Here is a 21,265-nt window from a genome sequence, read left to right on the forward strand (position 1 = left end):
AGAAAAACAGTCAGCCCAGAGTCCCAGCTCCACTCTTCTGGGCCCTAGGGCACAGTCTCAACATCCTTTCTCCCTCCCCTTCACCTCCCCAGGCCACACTACTATTCCAGCTAGCTGCTGTTGTTACCTGATAATATGAACCCAAGGCTACTAGATATCTTGGGCTTTTATTTTTATTTATTTATTTATTTTTTGGGTCCGGTCGTGGGGCCTGAACTCTGGGCCTGGGCGCTGTCCCTCAGCTCTTCAGCTCAAGGCTAGCGCTCTACCACTTGAGACACAGTGCCACTTCCGGCTTTTTTCTTTTTGCTTATGTGGTGCTGAGGAATGGAACCCAGGGCCTCATGCATGCAAGGCAAGCACTCTGCCACTGAGCCACCTTCCCAGCCCACTTGGTCAAATTTTTGTTGTTGTTGTTGTTGTCGTCAATTGTGGGGCTTGAACTCAGGGCCTGGACACTGTCCCTGAGCTTTTTTGCTCAAGGCTAGTGTTCTACCACTTTGAGCCAGAGCGCCAGTTTTGGTTTTCTGGTGGTTAACTGGAGATAAGAGTCACCAGTGTCCAGCTCAAATTTTGATTTTCACATTCCTTCTCCACTAAAACCAACCCCACAGTATAAAACGGGGGAAAGAGTTTTGGCTAGGGCCTGGGAAACCACAAACCTGAGCTGTGTAGGACCAGGCAGAGAGGCTCCAACAGAAGAACCCCATCTCCTTGGCAGGCCTCCCTTCCCCGCCCCCCCACCTGTGTTTAATTCCTACCTGCAATTTATTGGCTGCCCTGTAATTGAGCAACTTACTGGGCAGGGCTTGAACTCAAGACCTGAACTTTTTTGCTGAAGCCTGGAGTTCAACCACTTGAGCCCCAGCTCCACTTCTGGCTTTTTGGTAGTTCATTGGAGAGAAGAGTCTCACGCACTTTCCTGCTCGGGCTGGCTTCGAACCGTGCTCCTCAGATCTCAGCCTCCTGAGTAGCTGGGATGACAGGCTGGCCCCCGGCTCGCCTGTCTTTACAATGGGGGACAACGGCAGTATCGTGATCGGTCTGAATTAGCGAAAAGGTCCTGTCTGGCAGACAACAAGAGGTCTCTGCGTGTTACTTTTCCGAAATGTCGTTATTCATCAATGAGGCGGTCATGGCCCATTCCCACCAAAGGTGGTCTGGCCTGCGCTCTGCGGGTTTCTTTCCGCGGTGCTGGGGGATCGGCGCGTTGCCTGGTAAGCCCTCACGCCCGCGGCACACGCCGGGCCCAGGGGCCGCGAGGGGTGTCCAGCAGCTGTCTGCAGGAAGAGACCTGCGCTCGCCCCCGTGCGGCGGACCCCGGTGCGCATGCGCACTCATGCCCCCCAACCCCCGGTGCGCATGCGCACTCATCCCCCCACCTCCCCACCCCGGCGCGCACGCGCACTCACCCGCGCGCGCTAGCAGTGCTGCTGCCGCGCCCGCAGCTCCAGCGCCGGTGCCGCTCGTTGCGCCGCTGCAGCCTCTGCACCCGCATCCCCCAGCCTAGCGCCGCGGGAGGGGGTGGGAGGGCCGGGGGGGGGGTCAAGAGCACGGCGGCATCGGGACCATGCGCTGCACCGGCTCGGAGGTCGTGCCCGGGGGAGGTGGGGCGTGTGTGTGTGTGTGTGTGTGTGTGTGTGTGTGCGCGCGCGCCCGGGGGAGGATGGTGGGCACCGCGTCGGGCCGCACGCCCCAGCGTCACTGGAAGCAGGAGGGTGCCAAGTGCTCGCGGCCCCGGCGCTGGTGGCGGCCGGGCACCCAGTGCTCGCGGCCCAGGCCGGAAGCCGTGGGCCGCCCTTCAGTGGCAGTCTGCAGTGTGGCTCCGTGGCCGGGTCAGCGCCCCACCTCCCCACTGAGACCCCTGGGCTCCAAACCTGTGCCTCCTCTGGGCTTCCGGCCCAAGCCTTCCTATTTCAGACTCATCACATTGTTGGGCTCCAGCTGCTTAAATCAGCAGTGGCTCCTCTCCCAGTGGCCTCTTTGGCTGGCCTTTGCCCACAGCTCCTTCTGGGCTCCCGTGCCCACTTGCTCCCCACTTCTGTTGGCTTCTGAACGTGAAACCAGACATCTAGAATTTGAGAAATCCTACAGTTCTCCCCCCCCCACAAAAAAAAAGAGGAGGTAAAAGACAGGTGGAATTATAGGTTGAGATTTGAGAACCATTAACATACAGACACAACAGAGAGCTGGTCTTGAATGAAAAAGAAACAGCGCCCAGGCCCTGAGTTCAAGTCAGTATTGGCATGCGTGCACACACACACACAAACACACACACGGATCTTGACAGGTTGCCCCTAAATGCCACAAGTATTCTGAGCAGAGGAGGACATGTAACCACAAAAACCATACTACCATAAAATGTAACCACAACTGCACTGCTGAGATGTGGCCCCAAACCAAGGAATGCCTGTGGCTACCAAATTGCAAAGGGCAAGGAAGATCTTCAGATTCCCATTCTTCCTGGTCCGTGAAAACTGATGTGAAGTCTGGCCTCCAGAATTGAGAATATTTCTCCTGTCTTAAGCCACCACTTAATAACAGCAGCCATAGCAAGCAAATACCATAATCATTAGAGAAATAAGAACAATTGGCAGGCTGGGAAGGTGGTTCAATGGTAGAGTGCTTGCCTGGCAAGCATTAGGCCCTGGGTTCAATTCCTAAGTACCACATAAGCAGAAAAAGCTGGAAGTGGTGCTGTAGCTCAAGTGGTACATTGCTAGCCTCGAGCTGAAGAGCTGAGGGACGCGCCCAGGCCCAGAGTTCAGGCCCCACGACCAACCAAAAAAAAAAAAAAGATAAAAAAAGAACAGTTGGCTACTCACCAGGCTACTGGTATGCTAGATGTGGTGGATAGATGCATATAGAAGGAGCAAAACTTCTCAAAGAGGGACAGCTGGTCAGCTAGGAGAGAAAGGCTTACTCAGAAAAGAGTGTGGCACATAGCCACATTGAACACATAGCCAGGGAGTCTGGGTGTCTCAGTCCCTTCAGAGCCTCTGGGATCCAAATGTCCTCATTAGCTCTATTGTTTCTGGACACAAACATTGGACTTATTGCCACAGCAATCCCTCCCCTTCTGCACCCACTCCTGAGCAGAGCCTGCCAACTGCCTACTCCATTATCCACTCTTGTTCCTTACTAATGTAACTTCAACATGTATGTGTTCTGGGGCTTGAACTCAGGACCTGGGCACTATCCCTTCCTTAGCTTGAGCAACAACTCTATTTGCAACTTTTTTTTTTTTTGGTCGGTCGTGGGCCCTGAACTCTTGGCCTGGGCACTGTTCCTCAGCACTTCAGCTCAAGGCTAGCATACTACCACTTGAGCCACAGCGCCACTTCTGGCTTATTTTGCTTATATGGTGCCCAGGAATCGAACCCAGAGCCTCATGCATGCAAGGCAAGCACTCTACCAGAGCCACCTTCCCAGCCCCATCTACTTGCAACTTTTTGCTATTTAATTGGAGATCAGATTCACAGATATTTTTCCCTACCTGCTGGCCTCAAAATTTAATCCCCACATTTCAGCATCCTGAGTAGCTAGGATTACAGGTGTGAGTCACAGTCATCAAGGGAAATTATTACTATAAAATATTTTGTTAACTCTTCAGCTGACCTTTTCTTTTTGTTATTCCTTTTTTTTACAGTTCAAGCTAATTCTGATTTTTTCAAGTGTAAAAGAACATAGAAAAGAATAAGGTTTTTCTATTTAGCAACAGGAAAAGATGGAGCTAGCTTGTGTACTAAGACAAGAAAGACTGAAAGGCTGGGGGCAGCCAAGGTGAGTTCAGTTTCATATCTTCTGAGTTTTGCATGGAGGTGGCAGTTGCGGATGGAACCTGGACTCATTTCACTTTCTTTCCTTTTTTTCTTTGTCAGTCGTGGGGCTTGAACTCTGGGCCTGGGCCTGGGCGCTGTCCCTCAGCTCTTCAGCTCAAGGCGAGTGCTCTATCACTTGAGCCACAGTGCCACTTCCGGTTTTCTGGTGGTTTATCGGAGATAAGAGTTTCATGGACTTTGCTGCCCGGGCTGGCTTTGAACTGCGATCCTCAGTTTTCAGCCTCCTGAGTAGCTAGGATGACAGGAGTGAGCCACCGGTGCGCGGCTTAATTTCACTTTTTCTCTACATCCTTCTCATTCTTTCGATCATTCTTTTCACTACCTGTAGTTAGTCATCGAGATCCGCTGTTTGTCACACCTGCGCCTTTCCCACCGCCCGAACTAAAACCCTGATGCTGGACAGCTGCATTTGCCTCAGGCCCCGCCCTTTCCTGGACCGCCCCGCCCCTCAAAAAAAAAAAAAAAGCTCCTCTCCGCGCATGCGCTCACATGTAGACGCTCCCCGGGCGGTCATCCGCGCCCACTCGGCTCGCAGTGTTGGAGCAGCTCGGGGCTACGCAGTGTTTGGGCATGACGGTCCAACCCCCGGTGTGTTTTGCTCTATCCTCGGGCTCCGCCGAATCCTAACCCACCCCGCCCGCGCACTAGCCTGCCTGCCTCACAGGACGTCCGGGGGGGGGGGGGGAAGGGGAAGGGTTCGTCACGTGATGAGGAATGGCTGCCTGCGCCTGCGTGGTCCGATTCCTAACAACAGCTGCTTCCTTGTCACGTGGTGGCGGAGGGTTAAAGCGAATACAGCTGTGCAAAGCCGGCTCCACGCTACTCTCACTTTCATCCTGTGTCGGGGGCGGGGTGAAGGGGCGAGGTGTCCTTCCTGCGCCTGCGCCAACCCAGCCCACGAGCCCACAGTATCCTCCCGACGCCGCCCGACGCCTACATCCAGGCGAGTGACACAGCGCAGATTGTCGCTCAGCGGCAGCAGAAGGCGTGGTGAGGATTCGTAAACGTTTCCTAAAAGTCTCCTAAAAGCTAAGGCCTGTGGTCTCAGTGAATGAGGAAGGCTAGGCGAGCAACTCCATGACACTTGGTGAAGCGCCCAATGGCCCACCCTCCACTTAGCCCCGCCTCCCAGCCCCTCCATTGGGCATAAGCGCACCCGGCAGCCCCGCGATTGGCCAGACGAGTGTTCCGCCGCATCCAATCGCCAGCGACACCGGCTTTCCCGCGGCCATTCGCTTATTCGAGTGGGTCGTGGTGGCTGCGGCGGTTAAGGCGTGTTAACGGTCGCTGGTTCTCCGGCTGCAGGATGGCAGCCTTAGGGTCCGGAGGCTACACGCGGAACGATGCGGTCGAAAAGCTGCCATCTGTCATGGCGGGAGTTCCGGCGCGGAGAACCCAATCCTCCCCACCTCCCGCCCCACCGCTTTGCCTCCGGCGGCGGACGCGACTCGCGACGGCGCCCGAGGACACAGTGCAGAACCGGGTGAGGAGATGCTCGCCCGGCCTACCTGGTTCGGGGCAGGCCTCCCAGGGCCGCCCCTGGTCCCGCCCTCAGGTCCTTGGCCACGCCCACCCGTCCCTCCGTCCCCTCTGGTTGTTCCATGGCCCCGCCCCTTTGATAAAGGCTCCTCCCACTTTCCCACCGCCCTGCTCCGCTCCGGGATTGTGCTTCCTTTCCGGTTCCATCCTGAGCATTGGAGCGTTCCCGGAGTTCTACCCCGTCGGAAAGCGCTTTGCTTTTGCAAATCTCTGCCCAGTCCCACCTTTAGACATTTCCCAAGTCCTTCCACTTTTTTTCTTTTTTCTTTTGGTCCGTCCTGGGGCTTGAACTCAAAGCCTGGGTTCTGTCCCTGACTTCTTTTTGCTCAAGGCAAACGCTCTACCGTTTTGAGCTACAGTGCCACTTATAGTTTTCTGGTGGTTCATTGGCGATACAAGTCAAGGACTTTCCTGCTCAGGCTGGCTTTGAACCGCGATCCTTAGAGCTCAACGTCCTGAGTAGCTGGGACAACAGGTGTGAGCCACCAGCGCCCGGCCCTCGTCTGTTTTTAAACAGTGGATAGAGCTGCACCGTGGGTGCTAAAGGGAGATGAAATTGTAACTGTACCCTTTCTGGTTCAGAGTCCAGATAAATGATGGCTACATGGTAGCTGCTAATGGGTTATGTTCCTGTTTGGTGGGTTTTGCGGCCTCTGATTGTATCGCTCACTCCTGGCTGCCGATCTCTGGACAAAGAGGGTCTTTCACCTTTCGGGTTGTACCTTCCACGTCTTGCGTCTCACCAAGATTCAGTCATACTGGCCTGCTTTCTGTTTTCCTGAATTTTCGAGTGCGTTCTTTTCCCTCCTAGGCTTGGTGTTTGGTGAGTTCTCTGCCTGGGCATTTTGCTGCAGGCGACCTGGCTGGCTTCTTGCTATCCTTCAAGTCTTAGCCAGAATATTCCTGCTCAGAGAGGATTTGTTTTTTGAGCCTGTACTGGGCTTAAACTCAGGGACTGAGTGCTGTCCCTTAGCATTTTCACTCAAGGCTATCATTCTATCTCAGCTCCACTTCTGGCTTTTTGCTGGTTAATGGGAGATAAGAATCTCAGAGATTTGCCTGCCCACACTGGCTTTGAAACCACGATCCAGTTTCACTTTCATTATTATATCTGGGACAAAGCCATTTGTTTATTTTTCTTGCTTAACTGCACAGAGACAAAATCTAGATTGATTGAGTTACATTTACTTATGCTTGGTAATGCAAATGGGCACATAAAACAGCCTGAGTACCATTGCTTGAATCTTACACTTAGGAATGAATAATCTTTCTAGGCCTCTATTTCTTCTGAAATGTGGTGATGATATTGATATTGATGATAACGATAATGAGATACTGATTGCATAAGGTTATTGTGAATATTGAGTAATTAATAGTTACTTCTGAAAAATGTACTATAAACATTAGGTCTTGTATGTTTATGTAATATATATGCACCATGAACACTAACTTCTGTATGGCTTGCCTTTTAGTTGTGAGGTCAAAGTCTTGCTTGAGGATGGTTTACTACAATAATTAAGAATTTATTTAAAATGTGAAATGCCACAATTTTGTTTATCCATACTACATATAAGTTTTTACTTCTACCATGATGGATGTGGCATAATGTCCTGTGAGAGGTTTTAACTTTTTTATTTTGGTACTGGTACTGGGGCTTGAACTTGGGGCCTGGGTGCTGTCCCTGAACTCTTTTGCTCAAAGCTAACACTCTACCACTTCAGCCACTGCTTTCATGTTCAGCTTTTTTGTGATTAACTGGATATGAGAGCCTTTGTACTTTTCCTGCCAAGGCTGGCTCTGAACTCAGATCTCAGCCTCCTGAGTAACAACTTTTTAAATGTGCCTATCTTTTTTTTTCATATTGAATGCTCTAGACATGAATTTGATGCAGGAGCAGTGTCTGTCTTTGCTCACTGTTATGTCTTCCCTGCAGGGCTTTTGCATCCTGACTACCTGGGTTTGAATCCAGCTTTGCTGCTCCCTAGGTGCAGGCCTCAGTGTCCTCATCTGTAAATGGGGGTGATTACAATGCTTTCTTCCCAGGGATGTGGTGAGGATTCAAGTCTTCCATCCATTTGAATCCATTGATTTGAAGGTCACTTTCTTGCTGTGACATCTCATTCCTCTAAACTCTCTCTCTCTCTCTCTTTTTTAATGCCAGTCCTGGGGCTTGAACTCAGGACCTGGGCACTATCTCTGAACTTCTTTTTTTTTTTTGGTCTGGTTGTGGGGCCTGAACTCTGGGCCTGGGCGCTGTCCCTCAGCTCTTCAGCTCAAGGCTAGCGCTCTACCACTTGATCCACAGCGCCACTTCCGGCTTTTTTCTTATGTGGTGCTGAGGAATTGAACCCAGGGCCTCGAGCATGCAAGGCAAGTTCTCTACCACTGAGCCACCTTCCCAGCCCCTCCCTGAGCTTCTTTTGCTAGCATTCTATACTTAAGCCACAGTGCCACTTCTGGCTTTTTCTGTTTATGTGGTACTGAGGAATTGAACCCAGGGCTTCATGCATGCTAGGCAAGCACTCTACCACTAAGCCTCAGTCCTAGCCCTACTTATTCTGGTCCTTTTCCATGTTCTCTCCCCCCATCATTATCAGCATATGAGCTCCAGGAGGATGGGGATTTTTGCCTGTCTGCCCCACCGCACTGCTCTTCAGCTAGCACTATATATTTCTCAGAGGAATGCTGTCAAAGGAACAGGTATTAGCTGCTGGTGTGCAGCATGACTACTGACATCAAGGACTGAGTGTTGAATGAGCCAAAATAGCACAGGTGACCGAAGTGACCTGCTGGGGCAGGCAGTTCTGACTTGGGCATTTTATTTGCAGGTATCACTTGAGAAGGTGCTTGGGATCACAGCCCAGAATAGCAGTGGTCTAACCTGTGACCCTGGCACAGGCCATGTGGCCTACCTGGCAGGGTAAGCACATGGGCCTGGGCACCTAAGCATCATGGGAAAATTTAGAGCCTGAAGTCACTGGTGAATCTTAGTGGGCTTCAGCTGACCCATCTGTAGAATGCAGGTAGTGCTGTCGCCTCTGGGGGCTGGGCAGAGGATTCCAGGGTCAATCTGGATCTAGAATATGGTCTTGCAGGTAGTAGGAGGTGGCAGATGATTCTGGGAAACTCAGGTGATTAAAATTCACTCAAGTTGGGCACCAGTGGCTCACACCTGTAGGATTTACAGCTCCACTTCCAGCTTTTTTTTTTTTTTTTGGTGCTTAATTGGAGATAAGACGTTCACAGACTTTCCTGCCTGGGCTGTCTGAACTTCAAACCACCATCCTCAGATGTTCAGATCGCAGCCTCCTGAGCAGCTAGGAAGACAGGTGTGAGCCACCTGAGCCTGGCTGATAGGGATTTTTGACACAGAATAATGCCCGGGCCCAGTGATCTCACACTCTCTGACTTGACACACATTTTCCTTTCTCCCCAGCTGTGTGGTTGTGATTTTGAACCCCATAGAGAACAAGCAACAGCACATCTTTAATACGGCCAGGTAGGCTGGGTCTTAGGGAGTCCACATGTGCAGAGGGAAAAGCAGGGTCCTTGTACTATGCCCACCCCTTTGGATTTGGTGTTGAAGAAGGAAGGCGTCTTTGCTTTTACCCCATTTCCCTGAGTGCTGTGTGTGGCACTCAGGCTGGGCTGGCTGGTGAGGAGCTGCTTGTACTTGTCTCCCGTGGTTCCTTCCCCGGCTTGGGAGCCAGGAGCGGGCACAGTGCTGAGAGCACAGCCACCTTCAGTGGGACCAGTGACCAACTCTTTATTTTTTTTTCCTCACCAGAAAGTCTCTGAGTGCTCTGGCCTTTTCCCCCGATGGGAAGTACATAGTGACTGGAGAGGTGAGTGGTGTTCACCTACTAAGCCAGTGGGGAGAGTCTTGGGCCATTCTCTTTGCTCCATCATTTCCAGGAGTCCCTGGAATGGCTTCTTCCTGTATCAGAAATGCCCTGTGGCTTGTTATCCTATCTACTCAGGAAGCTGTGATCTAAGGATAGCAGTTTGAAGCCAGCTTGGACAGGAAAGTCCAGGAGACTTTTTTATTTTTTGTCGGTCATGGGGCTTGAACTCTGGGCCTGGGCACTGTCCCTTGGCTCTTCATCGCAAGGCTAGCGCTCTACCACTTGAACCACAGCTCCACTTCCGTTTTTCTGGTGGTTTATTGGAGATAAAAGTCTCACGGACTTTCCTGCCCAGGCTGGCTTTGAACCACAATCCTCAGATCTCAGCCTCCTCAGTAGCTAGGATTACAGGCGTGAGCCACCACACCCGGCTTCTATGAGGTTTTTTAGCTCCAATAACCACCAAAAAGCCAGAAGTGGAGCTGTGGCTCAAGGGGTAGAGCACCAGCCTTGAGCCAAAAAGCTCAGGGACAGGGCCCGATCCCTGAGTTTAAAGCCCAGGTTAAGAATGAAAAACAACAACAACAAACAAACAAAGTAAAAACCCTGTGGCAAGTAGGGGAGGTAGTTTTGGGGTACACCCTTTGGCAATGCCAACTTCAGCCCTGACAGCCCCTCTAGCCCTGTGCCAGGCACAGATCCCAGCAGTAATGGCCCCACCTTCTCCAGAACGGGCACAGGCCTGCCGTGCGCATCTGGGATGTGGAGGAGAAAAGTCAGGTGGCGGAGATGCTGGGCCACAAGTATGGTGTGGCCTGCGTGGCCTTCTCACCCAACATGAAGCACATTGTGTCCATGGGCTACCAGCACGACATGGTCCTCAACGTCTGGGACTGGAAGGTGAGACCCAACCGGCACATGGCAGCACTTATGAGCCTCGGGCCTGGGGGAGCCACATGAGACAAGTTGGTTAAATGTTCGCTTAGCTCAGACATTTATTGAGCACCTATTAGTCCTTCCACCTTTCTATTGCTTTTTTTTCCCCCTTACAAGCTATAAGACTGCTGTTCCTGAGGTTCCCTCATGGCTAAGATTGAGTTCACAGCTTAGTTGTCAAGTGGGGAGCAGGGCACCATTTTTTGTGGGGTCTCTGATAGACTAGCATACTACTTAGTGGAGTTATCAGGATTGCTTTTTCATTAGCCAGCTGAAACCTTAGGTAACTTTAGTCTTTCTGTGAGTGTTTTCGTACCCGTAAAATGGCTATAATCACATTTGCCTCATTGAGTTGTGGAAACTAGCAGGTCGCCACAGCCCTGGAGGGGGTTCTGTGGGTAACCCCCACCCCCGGGAGTCTCAAGGCAGGAGCTGCCCCTGTGGCAGCCGTAAGTTCACTCCTTACTTCCAAGTTGTCCTTAGCCCCATGTGTGCACTGAAAAGTTTAGGGAGAGTTCTGGAGCTTACTCTCCCCTAGGACCTGTCCCTGTTGCCTGGTCTAGAGATGAGGAGTGACAGGAGTCACACCGGGTTTCCCCAGAGAGCTACTTTCTGCAGGGCCAAGGAAAACAGTGAGCCAGAGAGACCTGGGCAGAGAGCCCAGGCACAAAGAGTCCCACGGGGTGAGCTACTGGCCTGAGCAACTCTGTACTGATTCTTCCAGAAAGATATCGTGGTGGCCTCCAACAAAGTATCATGCAGGGTCATCGCCCTCTCTTTCTCTGAGGACAGCAGCTATTTTGTCACCGTGGGCAACCGGCATGTGAGATTCTGGTTTTTGGAAGCCTCTACTGAAGCAAAGGTGAGTTTCTGTCCCCTGCCACTGCATCCAGGCGCTGGGGGAAGTGACCATCAGCAACAGCATGGTAACTGTTTCAACCTGACCTGGGGGTCTGGGCAATATCAGCCCCTCCTTTGCCCCTGAACCCTGACCTCATTCTCCTCCCCCTGCTTTCCGGCCCTTGTGTCCAGAAACACCTTTTGTTATGCCTTCCTTCTCCACTAGGGGGAGTCTCAGCATCCTCCCAATTAGCCTACCAATGAGGCGCTAGACTGGACAGCATCTCACCATGCCCTGTTCTGCTCCCAGGTGACAGGCACCGTGCCCCTGGTCGGGCGCTCAGGCATCCTGGGAGAGCTACACAACAACATCTTCTGTGGTGTGGCCTGTGGCCGGGGCCGAATGGCAGGCAATACCTTTTGCGTGTCCTACTCGGGCCTCCTCTGCCAGTTCAGTGAGAAGAGAGTGCTGGAGAAGTGGATCAACCTGAAGGTGCATCCCCAGCCCCACCAGCAGTCAGGGAGCCGCTCTGCCTGTACCTGTGTCCCTGGGGTGCCCTACAGTGTCCCTGCTGAGGTTGGCCCCACGTGGCTGGGTGTGACCCTGAGCAAGGGCCTCCTCATCTCAGTTGATGAGAAAATCACCAGAGATGAGATAGGGATGTGGCTTGGTGGTAGAGCGCTTGCCTAGCATGCAGGAAGCCCTGGGTTCGATTCCTCAGTACCACATAGAAAAACCAGAAGTGGTGCTGTGGCTCAAGTGGTAGAGTGCTAGCCTTGAGCAAAAGAAGCTCAGGGACTGTGCCCAGGCCCTGAGTTCAAGCCCCAGAACTGGCAAAAAAAAAAAAAAAAACAAGGGGGCTGGGAAGGTGGCTCAGTGGTAGAGTGCTTGCCTTGCATGCCTGAGGCCCTGGGTTCGATTCCTCAGCACCACATAAGCAGAAAGAAAAAGCCAGAAGTTGCACTGTGGCTCAAATGGTAGAGTGCTAGCCTTGAGCTGAAGAGCTGAGGGACAGCGCCCAGGCCCAGAGTTCAGGCCCTATAACCGGACCCAAAAAAAAACAAAAACAAGTCACCTGAGATGATTAGCTTATATTAGGGGGATTCCATTGATACATTTCCACATTTACAATATATTCTAATTACTCTCACCCTTTCTATGGCTCTCCCTGCATTTTTTATTTTTGGCTAGTTGTGGGGCTTGAACTCAAGGTTTGAGTACTGTCCCTGAGTTTCTTTTCTTTTTTGGGGGGAGGCGGGGGGTCTGGTCATGGGGCCTGAACTCTGGGCCTGGGCACTGTCCCTCAGCTCTTCAGCTCAAGGCTAGCACTCTACCATTTGAGCCACAGTGCCACTTCTGGCTTTTTTTTTCTGCTTATGTGGTACTGAGGAATGGAACCCAGGGCCTCATGCATGCAAGGCAACTGGTCTACCACTGAGCCACCTTCCCAGCCCGTCCCTGAGTTTTTTTTACTCAAGGCTAGCACTTGGGATAGTGCTTTGAGTTCAAGCCTCTGGATTGGTGCAAAAAACAAAAGTGCCAAAATGGGCACCTTAGACCCAGAGAATTTTAAGTTCTGTCTGGAAGGCAAGGCCACTCTGCTCCATCCTTTCTGGGTCAGACCACAGGAGGTTCCAGATCCACCAGACCAGCCAGCCCCTGTCTCCCCAGGTCTCCCTGTCCTCCTGTCTCTGTGTCAGTGAAGAGCTCATCTTTTGTGGCTGCACTGACGGGATCGTCCGAATCTTCCAGGCCCACAGCCTGCACTACCTTGCCAACTTACCCAAGCCACACTACCTTGGCGTGGATGTAGCCCAGGGCCTGGAGCCCAGGTATTGCCCTGTGGGGAAGGAAAAAGGGGAGGGTCCCACCACCATTGCGCATGCTTCCAAATCCATCTGCCCATTGAGTCTTCCTACACTACTGATGACTCTTGGTCTTAGGTGTTATAGAGTGCATAGAGAAAGGTCCTACCTTCCCCAGGCCAGGTCCAGGCTGAGAAGCAGCTGAGAGTAGGGTGGAAAACACAAGCATAAAGAAAGGAATTTAAGATAGTGTTAAGTTCTGACAAGGAATTTGGAGTAAGCTTGCATGTGATGGAATGTGCTCCTCTATGTGGCTAACTTTTCTGTGTATGTGTGTGTGTGTGTGAGAGAGAGAGAGAGAAAGAGCATGCCTATGCATATACCAGTACTGGGGCTTGAACGTAGGGCCTTCCCCCTTGATCAGAGCTTTTTTGCTCATATCTGACACTCTACCACATGAGGCACACCTCCACTTCCGGCTTTGTGCTGGTTAATTAGAGATAAGAGTCCTCACAGATTTTTTTTTTTGGTCCGGTTGTGGGGCCTGAACTCTGGGCCTGGGCGCTGTCCCTCAGCTCAAGGCTCAAGGCTAGTGCTCTACCACAGAGCCACAGTGCCACTTTCAGCTTTTTTCTTTATGTGGTACTGAGGAATCGAACCCAGGGCCTCAGGCATGCAAGGCAAGCGCTCTACCACTGAGCCACCTTCCCAGCCCCTTACAGATTTTTTCTGACTGGCTTTGAACCACGATCCTCAGATCTCAGCTTCCTAAGTAGCTAGGACTATACTTGTGAGTCACCAGCGCTCACCTGTAGTCTCTTCTGAGGTGGACGAGCAGCTCCTGGAGTCTGTGCAACTAGGCCTTGTACGTTTGATCCATTGGCTGCCGTGTCCAGAGTAGAAGCCAGGCAAAGCTGTGGCCTGTTGTCCCCGTTGTTGTAGGCCTCTTTTTTTCTTCTTTTTCTTTTCTTGGTGCCAGTCCTAGGGCTTGAACTCTGGCTTGGGCGCTGTCCTTCAGCTCTTCAGCTCAGGGTGAGTGCTCTACCACTTGAGCCACAGCGCCACTTCCAGTTTTATGGTGGTTAATTGGAGATAAGAGTCTCATGGACTTTCCTGCCTAGGCTGGCTTTGAAATGTGATCCTCAGATCTCAGCCTCTTGAATAGCTAGGATTACAGACATGAGACACCAGCACCTGGCTTCCCTGAGCTTTTTGTTCAAGGCTAGCATTATACCATTTGAGCCAGAACTCTACTTCCAGCTTTTTTTTTTTTTTTTAACCAGTCCTGGGGCTTGAATTCAGAGCCTGGGCACTGTCCCTAAGCTTCTTTTGCTCAAGACTAGCACTGTACCACCTGAGCCACAGCTCCACTTCCAGCTTTTTCTGTTTATGTGGTACTGAGGAATCAGACCCAGGCTTCATGCATGCTAGGTAAGCACTCTACTACTAAGTCACATTCCCAGTCTTCCAGCTTTCTTGACAACTAATTAGAGATAAGAGTTTTACCCTATCTTGCCCAGGTTGACTTTGAACTGCAATTCTGAGATTGCCTTCTGAGTAGCTAGGATTACAGGTGTGAGCCACTAGTACCGGGCTGTTGTCTTTTATGAAGTGAGGGAGGGTACTGGACATGAGAATGCTGGGTGCTCAAAATGTTCTCCGTCAGGTAGGAACTTCCAGCTTGCAATTTCGACAAGAAGCCAAGGAGGAGAGAAAGCAGAGAGAGAAGGGAGTTGAAGTAGGAAAGATGAGCAGTAGCAAATACCACTAGGGATGGCACTGCCAGAAGCAGCTCTCGTGTCGCCAGAAGTGGCTCTTACTGCTCACAGTGATTGAGAATGACTGACCTCCCATGTGGCCTTGTCAGCTTCCTCTTCCACAGGAAGGCAGAAGCAGTCTACCCTGATACAGTGGCACTGACCTTTGACCCTGTCCACCAGTGGCTGTCCTGTGTGTATAAGGACCACAGCATCTACATCTGGGATGTGAAGGACATCAACAAAGTGAGCAAGATGTGGTCCGAGCTCTTCCACAGCTCCTACGTCTGGAACGTGGAGGTGAGCTCCTTCCTCAGGCCCGAGCCGCATGGACGCTGAGAGAGGATTTGATGTCTTCCTTTCCACTGGTTTAGTTATTTATTTATTTATTTTTGTCAGTTGTGAGAGTTGAACTCTGGGCTTGGGCGCTGTCCCTCAGCTCTTCAGCTCAAGGAGAGCGCTCTACCGCTTGAGCCACAGCACCACTTCTGGTTTTCTGGTGGTTTATTGGAGATAAGAGTCTCATGGAGCCGGGCGCTGGTGGCTCACGCCTGTAATCCTAGCTACTCAGGAGGCTGAGATCTGAGGATGGCGGTTCAAAGCCAGCCCGGGCAGGAGAGACCGTGAGACTCCTATCTCCAATAAAACCACCAGAAAACCGGAAGTGGCGCTGTAGCTCAAGTGGTAGAGCGCTCGCCTTGAGCTGAAGAGCTGAGGGACAGCGCCCAAGCCCAGAGTTCAAGCCCCACGACCGACCAGAAAAAAAAAAAGAGTCTCATGGACTTTTCTGCCCGGGCTGGCTTTGAACCATGATTCTCAGATCTCAGCCTCCTCAGTAGCTAGGATTACAGGCATGAGCTACCAGCGCCCAGCTATTTTATTTTTAATTACTTTTTTGGTGGGGCTTGAACTCAAGGCCTGGGCACTGGGCTGCTTTTGCTCAAGGCTAGTGCTCTACCATTTGAGCCATGGCTCCACTTCTGCTTTTTTGGTGTTTATCTGGAGATAGGAGTCATACAGATTTTCCAACCCAGGCTGGCTTTGAACAGCGATCCTCAGATCTCAGCCTCCTGAGCAGCTAGGATGACAGGCATGAGCCACCAGCACCTGGCTGTTCCTCTTATAGTTAACATGGAAAGCCTTGCACCATGCCTATTTGTCTTCATTTTGCTTTGTGTCACCAAAATGTAGCTGTATAGCACAGCCACGCCATCATGGGGGGGCGGGGGTTGGAAGGAGGCTATCCTTGGCCTTGTTCTTTGGAACTGTAGGTTTATCCTGAATTTGAAGATCAGCGGGCTTGTTTGCCATCGGGGTCTTTTCTGACTTGTTCCTCTGACAACACCATCCGCTTCTGGAACATGAACAGCGGCGGCTCCAGCTCTCAATGGCAGAGGAATATCTTCAGCAACGTGAGTGGCTTCATGGAGATCTCTCCAACTTCATTTAGGCCAGGACATAGAGGCAGACAGGAGTCTTGGGGAACCTGGATATGGGTCTTCCCTGGTCAGGGGGCCACAACCAGGAACTGGGGCAGTGTTCTTCCTCAGTGTCTGTCTCTCCTGTGGTCCTCTTTCCTGGGCTGCCATGGTCTGTCTGCTCTGGGTCTCTGGGTCTGGGGGTGGGGGTGGGGTGTGGATGCAGCCACTCCATGTAGGTCAGCATATGCAATAAGGATGAAGTTGCTCCCCAAGTCTCGAATGGGAACGGCCTGGTAGGGAATACCCCATGGGTGAAGTCAAAGGGACCTTCCCTGTCCAGGGACCTTCCCTCTGTGAGTGCTTCTGCTGAGAGCCTGGCACTGGCTGACAGGAAACAGGTTGCTTCCCAGCCCCTGGCCAGACTCAGCTCCATTGATCTACTGAAAAGAGAGAAGTGGAGATGTGGCTCAAGTTGTAAAGCACTAAAAAAAACCTCAGGGACAATGCCCAGGTCCAGAGTTCAAGCCCCAGGACCAGCACCAAAAAAAACCCTCACAGGGCTGGCAAGGTGGCTCAGTGGTAGAGTGCTTGCCTTGCATACATGAGGCTCTGGGTTCGATTCCTCAGCACCACATAAGCAGAAAAGGCCGGAAGTGGGGCTGAGGCTCAAGTGGTAGAGTGCTAGCCTTCAGCTGAAGAGCTGAGGGACCGTGTCCAGGCCTAGAGTTCAGGCCCCACAACTGACAAAAAAAGAAAAAGGAGTCTGGAGGAAACTAGTTCAGACTATTTTGGCAGCTCTCCAGGAAGCCCCTAGAAACCTAAAGTCCTTCTATCTTTCTATCCTGTTATTTGAGGGAGTGCTCTCATCCTCATGATCTAATGTGGTTGCTGAAGCTCCAGTCATTGCATTAGATGTTCCAGCAACAAGATGAAAGGAAGGCAGTGGACTGGTTCTCACTTGTGTTACATCTTATTGCACAGAGTTTACTCACAGACTTTTTTTTTTTTTTTTTTGGTCAGTTGTCAGCCTGAACTCTGGGCCTGGGTACTGTCCCTCAGCTCTTCAGCTCAAGGCTAGCACTCTACCACTTGAGCCACAGCCCTACTTCTGGCTTTATGTAGTGCTGAGGAATCAAACCCAGGGCCTCATGCATGCAAGGCAGGCACACTCCCACTGAGCCACCTTCCCAGCTCCTCACAGACATCTTTTTCTTTTTCTTTTTCTTTTTTTTTTTGTCAGTCGTGGGGCTTGAACACTGGGCCTGGGCACTTGTGCTTTTCAGCTCAAGGTGTGTGCTTTACCACTTGAGCCACAGCGCCACTTCCAGTTTTCTAGTGGTTTATTGGAGATAAGGGTCTCACGGACTTTCCTGCCTGGGCTGGCTTTGAATCACGATCCTCAGATCTCAGCCTCCTGAGTAGCTAGGATTACAGGAGTGAGCCACCAGTGCCAGGCCCTCACAGACACCTTATTGTACAGAGTTTACCTGCTGTCAGGTAGAGTGGAAAACAGTTATTATTCCAAGTGGTGAAGTTTCCGGCTCAAAGCTGGAGTTGTGGTACTGATGAAGAGGGGTGTCTGGCCGTGGGGTGGCCAGCGGTGCTTCTGTGTGCGTTGGAGCAGTAGCCCCCGCTGTCTCCTTCCCACAGACTCTGCTGAAGGTAGTGTATGTGGAGAACGATATCCAGCACTTGCAGGACACCTCCCACTTCCCTGACCGGGGCAGCGAGAACGGGACACCTGTGGATGTAAGAGCTGGCGTGCGCGTCATGCAAGTCAGCCCTGATGGCCAGCACTTGGCTTCAGGTGACCGAAGTGGCAATCTGAGGCAAGTGTGCACCTCCCGGCTCTCCTGGGGGCCTCAGGCCGCAGGGAGGAGCTGCCATGGGAATGACTGACAGGACCTTGGTTAGCAATCCTGTAGGCAGCTACTCTGGGGGCCTTAAGCTGGGAAGGGACTCCTAGATAGGAAGGCTCAAGTGAGGGTCACTATTGTTTTTGTTTTTTTGGTGCCAGTCCTGAGTGTTGAACTCGGGCCCTGGGCACTGCCCATGAGCTTTTGTGCTCAAGGCTAGCATACTACCACTTGAGCCATAGCTCTCCTTCAGGCTTTTTGGTGGTTGATTGGACATAAAAGTCTCAGGGAAGCTGGGTGCTGGTGGCTCATGCCTGTCTTCCTAGCTACTCAGGAGGTTGAGATCTGAGGATCATGGTTCAAAGCCAGCCCTGGCAGGAAAGTCCGTGAGCCGCTTCTCTCCAGTAAACTACCAGAAAACCAGAAGTGGCACTGTGGTTCAAGTGATAGAGCGTTCACCTTGAGCTGAAGAGCTGAGGGACAGTGCCCAGGCCCAGAGTTCAAGCCCCGTGACGGACAAAAAGAAAAAAAAAATAGAGTCTCGTGGACTTTCCTGCCCGGGCTGGCTTTCAACCACGATCCTCAGACCTCAGCCTCCTGCTAGGGTGACGCTGGCACCCAGCCCATCCTGGCCTTTTCTAGCAGGGCACCTGGCAGGTGGCGCAGGGGAGGAGGTATGGGCAGAGTACAGTGGGCAATGTGTCTGTTCCCCAGGATCCATGAGCTGCATTTCATGGATGAGCTGGTCAAGGTGGAGGCCCATGATGCCGAGGTGCTGTGCCTGGAGTACTCCAAGCCTGAGACAGGTAAGCCTGGGACTGGGCAGAAGCACGGACAGGGGTAACCTGAGGGACTGGGAATGCCGACCAGGAGCCCTGGGCTGCCTGGAACCTCACAAACAAGACACGTGCAGAAGGCAGGGCTTTGCGCAGGTAGATCATGTTGACCTCCGACCCCAACAAGGCCCATGCTGAGGAGGGAGTGGACATGAGGAGAGAACAAGAGCCCAAATGAGGTCAGCCTCTCCTGGAGAAGAGTGTGAAGGTTAGACAATAGTTTGTGCAAATTTGATGCTATCAGAGTCGTTGCAAGATTATTATAGATCAGTATGTGCTTATCTTCACCCAGCATCTGGCTCTTTTTTTTCCGCCAGTTCTGAGACTTGAACTCAGGGCCAGGCGCTGTCTTTCAGCTCTTCAGCTCAAGACCAGCACTCTATCACGAGCCACAGCGCCACTTCCAGCTTTTTCTGTTTATGTGATACTGAGGAATTGAACCTGGGGCTTCATGCATGTGAGGCAAGCACTCTACCACTGAGCCACATTCCCAGCCCTCTTTTTATTTTTGGTTCTGGGCCTGGGCGCTGTCTCTCAGCTCTTCAGTTCAAGGCAAACACTCTATTGCTTGAGTCACAGCGCCACTTCTGGTTTTCAAGTGGTTAATTGGAGATAAGAGTCTCATAGACTTTCCTGCCTGGGCTGACTTTGAACTGTGATCCTCAGCTCTCAGCTCCCTGAGTAGTTAGAGAGGGCCCGGCCCTCTGTTTTTATTTTTGTTTTTAATGGTACTGGGGACCTCGTACTTGCTGATTGAGCACTCTATTACTTGAGTCGCACCTCAGAGCCAAGTGCTGGTAGCTCATACCTGTAATCCTAGCTACTTGAGGATTATGGTCTGAAGCCAGCTTAGGCAAGAAAGTCTGTGAGACTTTTTTCTGTGTTTTTTTTTTGTTTTGTTTTTGCCATTCCTTAGCCTTGAACTCTAGGCCTGGCTTCTCTCTCTCAGCTCCTTTTCCTCAAAGCTAGTACTCTACCACTTGAGCTACAGAACCACTTCTGGCTATTTTTATTATTAATTGGAGATAAGAGTCTCATAGACTTTCCTGCTTGGGCTGGCTTTGAACCACGATCCTCAGATCTGTCTCTTGAGTAGTGACTAGGATTTTTTTTTTTTTTTGGCCGGTCGTGGGGCTGGAACTCTGGGCCTGGGCAAAATCCCTGCGCTCTTCAGCTCAAGGCTAGTGCTCTACCCCTTGAGCTACAGCGCCACTTCTGGTTTTCTGGTGATTTATTGGAGATAAGAGTCTCTGGGACTTTCCTGCCCGGGCTGGCTTTGAACCACGATCCTCAGATCTCAGCCTCCTGCATAGCTAGGATGACAGGCATGAGCCAGCAGCACCCGCCGTGACTAGGATTTTATAGGGGTGAGCCACTAGTGTCTGGCATCAGTCAGACTTTTTTTTGTTTGTTTTTTGTTTTTGGGTCCGGTCGTGGGGCCTGAACTCTGGGCCTGGGCGCTGTCCCTCAGCTCTTCAGCTCAAGGCAGCGCTCTACCACTTGAGCCACAGTGCCACTTCCGGCTTTTTTCTTTTTGCTTATGTGGTGCTGAGGAATTGAACCCAGGACCTCAGGCATGCAAGGCAAGCGCTCTACCACTGAGCCACCTTCCTAGCCCTCAGTCAGACTCTTTATCTCTAGTTAACTACCAGAAAACCAGAAGTGGAGCTTTGGCTCAAACTGGTAGCGTGCTAACTTTGAACACACAAACTCAGGGACACCATCCAGTTCCTGAGTTGAAGCCCCAGGACATACACACATACACACACTGGGTTTCACCTTCATATTGGGCTGCCTCTATCCCATGATCTTTATTCACATTTTACCAGTTGTCCCAATACTGTCCCTTAAAGCACCATGTTTTCCTAATTCAGGCTCACATTTGAGTTTTCTTGGCTTTTATTTATTTATTTATTTGCCCTTATTCTGAACATTTCCACAGTCTTGATTTGGCTTTGGCCTTTTGCATAACATAAGCCAGTTATGTGGATGAATTTCCCTCGGCCCCAACTCTGGAAGCAAAGCCCTGCTTCTGCAAGAATGGAGAGCAAAGTCATGCTGCTGCTCTGAGACGCCACGGCAGCCAGGCCTCCATTCGGAAGCAGGTTGCTTCTCTCCACTCACAGGACTAACCTTGCTGGCCTCGGCTAGTCGGGACCGACTGATCCACGTGCTGAATGTGGAGAAGAACTACAACCTGGAGCAGACCCTGGACGACCACTCCTCCTCCATCACAGCCATTAAGTTTGCTGGTGAGTGCCTTCCTTCCCCTGCCATGCGTTTTGTTCAGTGATTCTCTTGTAAGAAACAGCAAGAAGCCAGGCACAGTGGCTCATGCCTATAGTCCCAGCTACTCAGGAGGCTATGATCTAAGGATCGCAATTGAAAGCCAATCCCAGCAGAAAAGTCCATGAAACTATATCTCCTGTTAACCAGCAAAAAGCCATTAGTGGAGCTGTGGTTCAATGGTAGACTGCTAGCCTTGAGCAAGAAAAGCTCAAGGATAGTATCCATGTCCTGAGTTTAAGCCCCAAGACCAGCACAAAAAAAAGGGGGGGGAGGGGACTAGGGTGGAGGGAAAGAGGGA

At 51.6% G+C, this 21,265-nt stretch overlaps 2 protein-coding genes across 2 annotated transcripts in view; one reads left to right on the top strand and one right to left on the bottom strand.

The window, feature by feature from the left end:
- Positions 1-1,133: 1,133 nt before the first annotated feature.
- On the bottom strand, positions 1,134-4,414 carry Thap8 (THAP domain containing 8). The gene is given in 4 exon segments (XM_013026185.1): positions 1,134-1,280; positions 1,657-1,812; positions 2,421-2,463; positions 4,332-4,414. Coding segments are annotated over 4 exon segments (429 nt in total).
- A 652-nt stretch (positions 4,415-5,066) lies between these two features.
- Wdr62 (WD repeat domain 62) overlaps positions 5,067-21,265 on the top strand; it is a 31,465-nt gene continuing 15,266 nt past the window's right edge. Inside the window, exons 1-13 of the mRNA XM_013026186.1 lie at positions 5,067-5,325; positions 8,210-8,301; positions 8,818-8,880; positions 9,169-9,226; positions 9,956-10,126; positions 10,887-11,024; positions 11,313-11,495; positions 12,675-12,835; positions 14,676-14,865; positions 15,837-15,977; positions 17,637-17,815; positions 18,557-18,648; positions 20,805-20,930. Coding sequence (XP_012881640.1) covers positions 5,149-5,325; positions 8,210-8,301; positions 8,818-8,880; positions 9,169-9,226; positions 9,956-10,126; positions 10,887-11,024; positions 11,313-11,495; positions 12,675-12,835; positions 14,676-14,865; positions 15,837-15,977; positions 17,637-17,815; positions 18,557-18,648; positions 20,805-20,930 — 1,771 coding nt within the window. The 5' untranslated portion in view covers positions 5,067-5,148. The remainder of the gene's footprint in view (positions 5,326-8,209; positions 8,302-8,817; positions 8,881-9,168; positions 9,227-9,955; positions 10,127-10,886; positions 11,025-11,312; positions 11,496-12,674; positions 12,836-14,675; positions 14,866-15,836; positions 15,978-17,636; positions 17,816-18,556; positions 18,649-20,804; positions 20,931-21,265) is intronic.

The sequence above is a fragment of the Dipodomys ordii genome, unplaced genomic scaffold (genome assembly GCF_000151885.1).
Source record: "Dipodomys ordii isolate 6190 unplaced genomic scaffold, Dord_2.0 Scaffold92, whole genome shotgun sequence".
Classification (NCBI taxonomy): Eukaryota; Metazoa; Chordata; class Mammalia; order Rodentia; family Heteromyidae; genus Dipodomys; species Dipodomys ordii.